The sequence below is a fragment of the Sesamum indicum genome, linkage group LG6 (genome assembly GCF_000512975.1).
Source record: "Sesamum indicum cultivar Zhongzhi No. 13 linkage group LG6, S_indicum_v1.0, whole genome shotgun sequence".
NCBI lineage: Eukaryota > Viridiplantae > Streptophyta > Magnoliopsida > Lamiales > Pedaliaceae > Sesamum > Sesamum indicum.
In genome coordinates, this window is record NC_026150.1 from 15,062,304 (window position 1) to 15,074,053 (window position 11,750).

Consider the following 11,750-nt stretch of genomic DNA (forward strand, 5'->3'; position numbering starts at 1 on the left):
GGATTGTTGTGATTGCCCCTCTCAATAATGAGGATAGCTTTTCTGAGAAGGGGGCCTTATCTCGAGAGATAAGTCTCCATCATCGAGGGTTATAAAAGGGTCTCTCTTCTCAGTAAAAGGTAATGTTTTCTTAATACTCACAAGCATATAATAACTATTGAAAAACAGTGTGCCACTGAGTTCTTACCTTACATCACGTTTTTTTTCAGTTTACTTCATGTTTCTATCATCATTTATGGACTAGAGCGTTGGAGCGCTAATTTATTTTTAAGTAGAGTCCCATTTATGGACTTTTTTTTTATTGATAAATTAGCACTTGATCAAATTAGGAGATCAATGGTGTTTGGGGCCTTGCTACGGACAGTGTCCATGGAGAACAAGGGGGAATCGATCCAATTGGGCCTAAGGTCCCAAATCTTTATAATCTGCCTAACATCCACTAGTGCTGCGTACTAAGCATCTTATATGGCACCAGAGGCCCAATTCGTTGTCAGCAAACTAACGTAGCCAGAGAACCAACAAGCCACAAAACTTCAATACTGAATTAGTGAAACAACCCATGGTAAGAACTCCAGTTCACTAGAACCTAATTCCTCCAGTTCCTCTCAGAAGCGCCACCACCTCTGGAGGTCGCCATTCTTTTTTCCGTTTGTTGGCACCGACCTATTGAAATCCTAGGGAATATCCAGCCTACTGAGACCCATATCACCCCTTTTCTATTCCCCGCGTCGGCTACGCCTTCTTGGTGGAGTTGGTTGGGGAAAATGGCGAAGAAGAAAGAGGGGTCGGTGAACGTTTCGGGGAAGCCGGAGCACTCGTTGGATGTTAACAGAGATGGCGGCATAACTAAATCCAATAATGGACGGAGCGCCGCCACGGTGCAGCGGCTCAAGGAATTGCCATCAACTCGTATTATGCCTGACCGACGTAAGCTGTGTTACAGTCAGATTGTTTATTACTTGTGATTTTTTGAGCCAAAGACTATATGAATTGTGTTAAATTGGTGATTTTTATTTTTCGTATGGCATATGAGGGCGTAGGAACAATTGTTGCTATCTTTGTGCAACATTCGCTATTTTTATTTGCACTAACATCTAGAGGTCTGCCCTAATCTCATCAAATCTAGTTTATCAAACAAAAGAAAAATAGTTATTTTTGCCGGTTTAGATGTTATTATCTGCAGTTGTCATGTGATACTTAGCTATGAGGGTTTTTTGTTATAAATTATGCAATGCAATCCCCTTAATTATTTATCTTATTCTTTTTTCCAATTATGTAGCTATGGCGCAAGACATGGGTATGTTTACTGTGCCACAGACGATTGGTAGTGTTTTATGCTGCAAATGTGGTATTTTAATGCAACCAAATGCGGCGAACATGTGTGCCAAATGCCTGCGGTCCGAAGTAGACATAACAGAAGGCCTTCAGAAGCATGTTATTATCATCCATTGCCCTGAATGTGACACTTACTTGCAACCACCAAGGACTTGGATCAAAGCTCAGCTGGAATCGAAAGAGCTACTGACCTTCTGTGTGAAGAGGTTGAAGAACTTGAACAAGGTTCGTTTGGTACATGCAGAGTTCATTTGGACTGAACCTCACTCCAAGAGGATTAAAGTCAAGTTGAGGGTCCAGAAAGAGGTTCTCAACGGAGCAATACTTGAACAAGCTTACACTGTTGAATATGTTGTGCAAGATCAGATGTGTGAGTCTTGCTTGAGGGTCCAAGCGAATCCTGATCAGTGGGTTGCTGCGGTGCAACTGCGGCAGCATGTTTCTCACAGACGCACTTTCTTCTATCTTGAGCAGCTAATTCTTAAACATGATGCTGCTAAATATGCCATCAGGATTAAGCAGATGGACGAAGGCGTTGATTTCTTCTTCAGTAATCGGAGTCATGGTGTAAAGTTTGTTGAGTTCTTGGGCAAAGTAACTCCAATTAGGAGTCGTAATGACAAACAACTTGTGTCTCATGATCCAAAGAGCAATAATTACAACTATAAGTATACTTTCTCGGTTGAAATCAGCCCTATTTGTCGTGAGGATTTGATTTGTCTTCCACCTAAACTTGCTGTCAGCTTGGGAAACTTCGGACCACTTGTAATATGCAACAAAGTGACCAACATCATAGCTCTATTAGATCCATTCACCCTTAGGCAAAGCTTCCTGGATGCTGAGCAATATTGGAGATCATCATTTAAGGCCTTATTGTCGAGTACGCAGCTGGTTGAATACATAGTATTGGATGTGGAGCCTGTTTCTTCTGAAGTCAATGTTGGTGGCTTAAAGTATGTTTTAGCTGATGTCCAAGTAGCTCGTTTATCTGATTTTGGAAAGAATGACACGATTTTTAATGTGAGGACACACTTGGGACATATTTTGAATCCCGGCGATTATGCTCTTGGTTATGACTTATATGGTGCCAACAATAATGATATCGAATTGGACAAGTACAAAGGTCTTGTGCTCCCAGATGTGATACTTATTAAAAAGAGCTATGAAGAGAAGCGCCAAAAGAGGCGGGGAAAACCTCGTTCCTGGAAGCTTAAGTCTCTCAATATGGAGATTGATAATACCTCCAGAGGTAAAGATAATGAGGAGAAGATGAATTCAGAGTATGAACAGTTCTTGAGAGATTTGGAGGAGAACCCTGATTTAAGATTTAATCTGTCCCTTTACCGCAACAAAGAATACCAGCCATCAGAAATGGCTTCTATGACTGATGGTGAGGATGTTCCTTCTGTTCCATTAGACGAGTTGCTTGCAGATCTTGATTTAAGTGATGAGGAAGAAGATGGTGATGATGATAATGATAGTATGAAGGGCGGTAAGCATTTTTTGATAAGCTGTATGGTTTAATGTTTCTTGATGCTTTGTTTAGGATAGACATCTCTCAGATCAAAATCACTCCTGATATTATTGGTAAGAAGATTTGTGAAGCATGAATTAGAAACCTTAAAACTGTTTCTTGGCTTCATTTTACTTTCATAGTTATAGGTTAAATTCAAGGAAGTGGTAAAAGAGTTGCTCCAGATTTACCTTTGTTTCTTTCTGTGTTCAGTGGATGGGGAGGTGTTGAAATTCTGTTGATATGTTCTCACGGGAAGTTATACCCAACTTCTGCCTCATATATTTATTTTTCTGGAGATTCTTGTAACAGAAATCTGAGCTTTAATGTTTTTTGTAGCCCCCACTTAGAATTCCTCTTTCGTTTTCTTACATGTATGACTTTTGTAGCTGCTGCTGAATTTTGTTATCCATATCTATGGAGGAACTTCATTCACAATCATCTGTGGTTAACATTAAATAATCCATACTTTGATTCAAAATTTGAAGTGAGCTATTTCCTTGGTATTTGAGAATTATTGATGTTGCTAAATGGGCGGTATGGGTTGCATCATACATTTTAGGCAAGATTTTAATGGGTTGGTGCATGTATGTGTGTAATGATTATGATTGCCATTTTGTAGTGTCTGCTATTATAGAGACTCTGAATTTTTGCAATATGTCTCGTTGCATGGAATATGCAAATGGGTCATGCTGCACATGTTCATGTGCGATGAGTATAATCGAAGGGACCAAATTGTACTACTATTTTGTTTAATTGGAAAAAAGAATTAAGTGATGCTTGAGCACTTATTAACCTCTCTTTATTTTTTTGATTTACAATCGACCAATCTAAATCAACAAACATCTACTAATATTTATATATGTGCAGTTCAATTCCTTTGGATTGTAGTTCAAATTTAAAAAAAGATACAAGGAAAATGAAAAAAAGGAAACGGACGTGGGGGCAAAATTCATGGTAAATTTGTATCACGATATGACCAAATTTAACTTTTGTAATGCAGGAATCCTGGTTGAGGGCCGAAGGTTACCAACCATGTGTATCGATACACAACAAACTTAATTTTTTTTTATTCGAATAAGATTTTGCGGGATTAAATCAATCACAAAAATAGATTTTCTCTTGTGGTAGCTTCCTTTGTTTGACTTTTATTCTCTACTATGTGATTTTGTACGTAATATTTCTTTTTTTTGCCTTTTTTCTTTTCTTTTTCCATTAGGCTTCTTTTATTTTTCTAGTGTTTGTTTATTTGTAATTGAGTGATATGTTTGGGTAAGTTTTTTGTTGGGTAAATAGGTATTAATTTTGTTATTATAGTTGGAGTGGGCTGCTGAGGGTTAATCATTGCTTGATTCTTTTAATGGTTGTGCGGTACAGATCAAAGGTGGACACTCCAATAAGTTTCTTACTGAATTGATTGTTTAATAATTCTTTTGGATTTTCAGTAATGGGAGTACCAAGTTGTTTTGCTATTTTGTGTTCAATGACAGAGCAAGAAAAGTTATGCGAGTGAACTGATGTAGATTGGTATCATAGAACAGAATTGTTGATGACAATAAAAATGACTTGTTATTAAGGTCGCATTTGAGTCCTTGATTTGAACGTAATCTTTACGCAATTGTTATTTTTTTCATTGTAAATGTTATTTTCTGTAGTTGTCATGTTGTACTTAGCTATGAGGGTTTTTTCTTATAAATTATGCGATGTAAATATGTTATATCTGTGTCTTTTACATAATATTCTCCTTAATTATTTTATTTTTTAATTATGTAGCTATGGCACAAGACGTGTATGTTTACTGTGCGACAGATGATTGGTAGTGGTTTATGTTTCAAATGTGGTACTTTAATGCCACCAAATGTGGCGAACATGTGTGTCAAATGCATGTGGTCCGAGTTTTAATGAGTTTCAATTTGCTCCATTCAAGTTTTAACATATTATTATTTTAATTTATAGTTCTCTATGATTAAATTTTTTTAATAATTATTATTAGTGTCTCAATTAGGCATGAAATTATATGGATGTCACATAAACACGTTAAGAGGTAGTATTAATATTAATGTGCTTTTTAGTAATATTTTAGATATTTAAAAAAACCTAAAATATTTTAGATAATTTTTAGAAATCTTCTAGATAGTTATGTAATCAAGTTATTAATTACAATCACAAATGTATGATCAAGAACCTTCCACCATCTACTACAGCTAGGCTTGTAGGAAGATATGTGTAGAGAAAAAGTACGCAATAAACTACAAACTATCCTTCTCCAAGCTTTCTAGTTCATGCTCCTCTTTTGTCGATATAGCCAACACCTTCCAATCTACCCTTGTTCTTCATATTTCTAAGTAATTAACTTAATATTCTTTCAATCACCAATTCCCCTTTTGTAAAATAAAATTATTTGTAGGTGCACGTGATTCTTGTGAGTATATAACAATTATAGTGTGAGATAGAGCAAAAAAAATAATAATAAACAACTCAAAACATAGTGAGGTGATGAAAAGGAAAGAAATATGTAGAAAAATAAATTGTGGGGTAAAGTAAGAGAGACAAAATAAATTATAATTATAAGTTTTTTAGAAATATGAAAGATCGTTATAAAAAATAAATATGAAAAATGTGGGAGAGGAAAAATAGTTGTAATAGGGTCCATTAAAATTATAGAAGTTTGTAAAGGCAAAAAATATGAAGAACGTGAGAGAGAAAAATGGAATAGTGGGTTGAGTAGGGAAAAATTATAATTATAAAATAATTGAAAAGTAACAACAAGAATCACAAGTTGGGGCAGCAATGTCTGATTTTGAATTGCTGTGCTGTTTCAGTCAGGCCGCGAGTCCAAATTAATTGCTATAGCAAAAGATTCTGTGTTTGAAAATTCAAGAAGTCGAGGGTTTTGAATTTCGAAATTAGGGTTTTGTATGGGAGGCGCGGCACTGGGGAGGAAGACGACGGAAATTGGCTCCTCTCCAGATACAGACGATTGCTTTAGCAATATTGGGGATGGAGGTCGAATTCCTATGGATGAAAGAGAAGTCTGATGGTGGGGGGGGGGGGATAAATCGTATCTAGGGTTTTGCCAAGCGAACCCTAGCGATGACAATGGAGAAGGTGATGCAAACCAGTCGCTGGCTGAATTCAATATTGAGTGGTCGATGGTGACTATGCATCCATGGATGCACTGAAAAAATTGCAGGTGTGGTGGGAAGCTAAATTTGGCCGATGTGGGTCGAGACAGGAGGTGGTGGCGCCGGTTATGCGTCAACAGCCATGAAAAACGCTGGTGCCAATGTCTATGACCAGAAAACGCACGGGAGAAATACATATCCCGCCGGAAAAGAGGGTTGCAGTGCCTGAACAGCGAAAGATGTTGCTGCAGTAGAGTATGGCGACAAGCAGCAAGTTCCGGCTGGTTGCTCGTAAACTGTTTCGATGAAGGGCCGTACAGATGGGCCGGCGGCCAGGTTACCGGGCAATTTGACTGATCAGCGAAGGTGGTGCATTGACGATGATAATCCGGCTGAATTTCATGTGGATGAGTGTGCTGACGTGGCACACGTAAGTGGTGACGTGGAGGCTGACATGGCGAGTAGTGGGAAGGATGAGGTGGACTGCGTGGGTTCGAACAATGCGATAAATGCTGCTGTCCAGTTGGAGAAACGGGTGCATGATGTGGATAAAGTTCATGAGATGGCATACAAACAAGCCCCTAAGGTACAATTTGGTCCCACCGGATTATTTATTGGCAATGTTCCGTTGCATGCATGTCCTGAGCCTGTTGTGGATGATAAAATAGCTGATACTTTTAATAATTCCTCCCGAAAAACTTTATCGTATATTGCTCCGATGGTACAAAATGGTGAGATCATTGTAGGTCCGACACTGGATTCCATCCAGAAGGGTTCTCGACGATGGAGATCTACGGCTGTGGGATATTTCCTTGGGAAATGGCCTTACTTTCATTACTTGAAGGAGTACGCCAAATCTGTATGGCCAGCTTTGCGTGAGGTCAATGCGACTGCAAATGGGTTACTTTTCTTCCAATTCAAAACGGTTATTGACATGGAACATGTTATTGAAGGGGGACCGTGGTTGTTCCAGGGACAACCTATTGTCCTGCAAAAGTGGGAACTATGTATGGTGATGAGAAAGCTCAAGCATAAGCAAGTTCCTGTTTGGATCCGGTTACGTCACCTTCCAATGGAACTATGGACTGAGGAAGGGCTTAGTACGGTGGCTAGTGGTGTGGGAAAACCGTTGTATCCGGATGCCATTACGAGAGCATGCACGAGATTGGATTTCGCTCGTGTGTGTGATGCTTGATATCAGGTCTAAACTGCCAAAACATATTATCATGATGAGTCCTGATGAAGATGGATGAGAATCGACCTGTAAAATTGACATTGAGTATGAGTGGTTGCCGCTAAAGTGTACCAATTGTATGACGTTAGGTCATAGTGCCAAAGAGTGTAGGGTGAAGAAAGTGGTCCAATCTACCAAGCCTCCGGTGACTGTCTATGTACCAAAATTGGGTCCTGCTCGAGATGGTTGTGAGAAGGGGACTAACCAGTCAGCTTATAGCGAGCAAGCTGGAAATCGAGACATACTAACGAAGGAAACAGGGCTTAGTCGAGTGGATAAGGGTAAGGCCATTGTTACCTATAATGCTTTTGATGCTTTGCACTTGATTGATAAAACAGATGAAGTTTTTGGGGGTCCTAAAGCATGTAGCCCCTTGTGCCTTGAACCATGTTGAATGTTGGCATATGGAATGTTCGTGGCCTGAACAAGCGGGACCACCAACTAGCTGTCAGAGATCTAGTTGCGGAGTTCAAGTTATAGTCATTTGGTCTTATTGGAACTCGTGTTCAGTTGAATAATGTTGCTCGTATTCAGTCTTTGTTAATGCTCCAGTGGAAATGGTTTGTAGATTATGCAACTGATGGTAACCGTATTTGGTTGGCATGGGATGATAGCTTTATTGATGTTGATGTGCTATCGTTGGGATCTCAATTTATCCATGCTCATATTACATTTAGAGCCTCGCATAATCCTATTATCATTACTATTATTTATGGTGCTAATGAGGTGGCTGCTAGGAGGGTTCTTTGGGGTACCTTGGAGGCTCTAGCGCTAAATTGTGTTGATATCCCATGGATGGTTGGAGGGGATTTCAATACAGTTAGAGATCTTAGTGAAATTTGTGGTACGTCGGGCGATATAAGGATGGCGATGGAGGAATTTAATTCCTGTATTCAGAATAGTGGACTCTTACCATTGCCTATGTAGGGTGAATGGTTTACTTGGCATAACTACAGTGCTAGCCCGCGCAACCTTTGGAAGCGGCTGGATAGGATCCTCACAAATGATATTTGGAAGTTGAGATATCCGATGTTGTCCTATACATGCCTCACCCCCAGTATGTCTGATCATTCGCCCTTGGTGATTTTCGGGGACTCTCAGAGGCAGTTTGGAGGTATGTTTTGATTTGATAACTACCTTACGCTCTCACCGTCTTTTATCTCACGAGTGCAGCAGATTTGGCAGCATGAGATAGTTGGTATACCTATGTATGCGGTCACTCAAAAGTTGAAAGCTTTGAAACCTATTTTCCGTAAATTAAGAAGGGAGAAAGGGAACCTTTCGCATAACGTCCAGCTTGCAAAAGGATTTCTTGACATGGCGCAAAATCTGGTAAGTTTGAACAGACATGATGAGTTTTACATATATTTGGAGCATTGTTGTCGATTAGTGTATGCAAAAGAAGCCAAGTTGGAACAGAATATGTTACAACAGAAGGCAAAGATGCAGTGGATGATGGAAGGAGACTAGTGCACAAGTGTATTTTTTCGCAAGATTGCACATCGACGTGCAGTGAAGAGGGTGTTACAGATTAACGATGGTCATGGAGTCACCCAGACCGATCCTGATGCGGTGAGTGAGGAGTTTGTATCCTATTATCAGTCCTTACTTGGCGGAAATTTATGACGGGAAGTGCTGGATCTGCGTTTTGCGGCCTTGGGCGTGACATCTTTTGGATGAGGACGAAGCCTCGCACCTTATCACGCCCTTCCGACCGAGGATGTGAAACTGACAATGTTTGATATAGCAGAGGACAAAGCTCCAAGGCCGGATGGCTATTCGTCGGGATTTTTTAAAGCTGCATGGACAGTCGTGGGTGATGAAGTCACTAGAGCTGTCTTGGATTTCTTTGCTACGGTGAAACTTTTAAAGTAGGTCAATTGTACACTCTTGGCGGTTATTCCCAAGGTACACTTTCCTATTACTGTAGCTGACTTTCGTCCCATTTCTTGTTGCAATGTGATTTATAAGGTTATTGCTAAGCTACTGGTTCAACGTTTAAGTGTGGTCTTGGGCAAGCTTGTTAGTCCTTGTCAAACGGCTTTCATACCTGGCAGGAGTATTGGGGATGACATCATGATGGCACAAGAGTTATTCACCAGATATAATTAGAAGCGATTACCTCCATGGTGTGCCTTGAAAGTGGACATACGTAAAGCATATGATACTGTGGAGTGAGATTTCCTCCTTGCCACTGTTCAATTATTCGGGATCTCGGTCATATTTATGAGATGGATTGAAGAGTGTATTACAACACCATCATTCTCGGTGGGCCTGAATGGGAAGGCACACGGTTTTTTGTGGGCTCAAGAGGGCTTCTCCAAGGTGATCCTCTATCTCCATACCTCTTTGTCCTTGTTATGGAAGTGATGCACTTGGTCTTCCAACAAATTATTGAGCAAGATGGACGCTTCCAATTTCATTGGAAATGTGAAGTCTTTAATATTTTCCAACTGAGTTTCGCTGATGATGTTATCTTATCTTTTTATTTGAGCAGCGGTGGACTCTATATGTGCATTCAAGGACGGTTTTGATCGCTTTGGTGATTGGTTGGGGCTTCGGTTAAGTGCGCAAAAAAGTCATCTCATACTGTCCCGAGCGGCTCAAGGAATGAAAGAGGAGCTGCTGACGATGCTTGAGTTCCAGGAGGGACAACTGTCGATGAGGTATTTAGGACTCCCCTTAATATCATCTAGACTTTCGATATCTGATTGCCTACCCTTGCTGAATAAAATTGAGTCTCGTATTGCTGGATGGGAGGGGTTGGCTTTATCATATGCAGAACGAGTGCAAATTATTAAATCTGTGCTTTCGTCCCTTAGTATTTATTGGTCTTCGAATTTCATTCTCCCAAACACGGTCATTAATAAAATTGAAAAACGCTTACTAAAGTTCTTATGGAATGGCACGAGAAGTAGTGGGTATGCTAGAGATGCTTGGAGGGAGGTGTGTAAACTGAAAGATGAGGGGGGTCAAGGATTAAAAGACATTGGGACGATGAATCGAGCCCTCATGTATAAAAAATTTTGCGATGTTATTCGTTGTGACAGGACATCCATTTGGGTGGAACGATTACACCGAGGATGACTTCGGGACTCCTCTATGTGGACTATATATGAAAATAGAGGCTCATGGTGTTGGAAGAAACATATACGGTTAAGAGCATGGCTGCGATCGGAGGTTGTTTACCGCATCGGTAATGGGCGAAATTTTTATTTATGGAGGGACCCTTGGCACCATCTAGGCTCTCTTATTCAGAGAGTTCCCCATGGACCTATTGTTACGGAATTGCAGGAATCCAGTAGGTTGTGGGCTGTCATTCACGAGGGTAATGACCTTTTATCACGGACTTTGAATGTCCGGAGATCTTGCAGGTACTACCTATCATTCACGGAGGTAATGACCGAATTTTGTGGCGGTTCTCGGGCAATATTGTCACCACACAAGCCCTCTATCGCTTATTTGATGCCCCGGGTCCAAAAGTAGGCTGGTATTCACCACTTTTTGGACCTCTAAAAATTCCTCGCACATGTTCATTCTCTGGCTTGCTATTCAGAAAAAGCTTGCTACAACGGACAAGCAATGGTTATCACATTTAGGAGGATGCGTCCTATATAATGAGGACAACTTGGAGACACACACGCATTTGTTCTTTCATTGTCAGTATAGTAGACGTTGGTTGACTATTATCAGATGAACTATTCGATTTCTCTGGCCTAACAGACAGTGGTGGATGGATATTGAATGGACTTCTAGGAAGTGGAGGGGTAAACACATTATTAACATGGCATACCGTGCGCTACTTGGGCATGCGTTTATCACATTTGGAAGGAACGCAATATGAGACGGTTCGAGCACACTTCAAGGTTGCCGAGTACGTTAGCTAGCTTAATCATAGAGGATGTTAGACTACGGATTATTAGCAAAAATCTTCCTAGCTCTATTAGCTCTAGTGCACTTTATAGATTATGGCGTATCCCTTGGCCTGTCGAGGGATAACATATCATATGAGCACTGTTGTATTATACCTTCTTTTTTCATTTATGAAATTTACCTTTCTCCAAATAATTAAAAAGTATTAAAATTATTTATGATCAAGTTTTTTTTTGAAATAATAAAGTGAATGAGGAGGTAAATAACAAGAAAAAATGTAGCACACTAAAAATTCTCTCTTCTCTCAAGGAATGGACACTCAAAATTCTCTCTTCTCTCTCACACACTAGCACATTAAAAAATACACACACTAACACAAATATTGACCTAACTCATTCTTCGCCGGCCGGCGACTCGCTGGCGGTTGACTGTGGAGTGGAGGAGGATGGAGGACAACAAGGGGAGGCTGCCATGGTGGAGTTTCATCATGAACCGCCACTTTCTGCCGCGGAATACGAACAGTCGGGGGACTGTTTAGAGGCTGCGACAGGCGACGTTTCGTCTTCTACTTGCATAACAGGCTTTGGGGATGGAGAAGGAAGTTGTTTGGCCGGAAAAGATGGAGTTTTGGCTGCTGGTTCGTTGCCTTCGGATTTAGGGTTTGGTGTTG

The 11,750-nt window shown here is 40.3% G+C and overlaps 1 protein-coding gene across 1 annotated transcript; it reads left to right on the forward strand.

The window, feature by feature from the left end:
• Positions 517 to 3,260, forward strand: LOC105164508 (60S ribosomal export protein NMD3). The gene is made up of 2 exons (XM_020694794.1): positions 517 to 927; positions 1,280 to 3,260. Exons 1-2 carry the CDS (start codon positions 765 to 767, stop codon positions 2,857 to 2,859), a joined length of 1,743 nt encoding a protein of 580 aa, XP_020550453.1. The 5' UTR covers positions 517 to 764; the 3' UTR covers positions 2,860 to 3,260.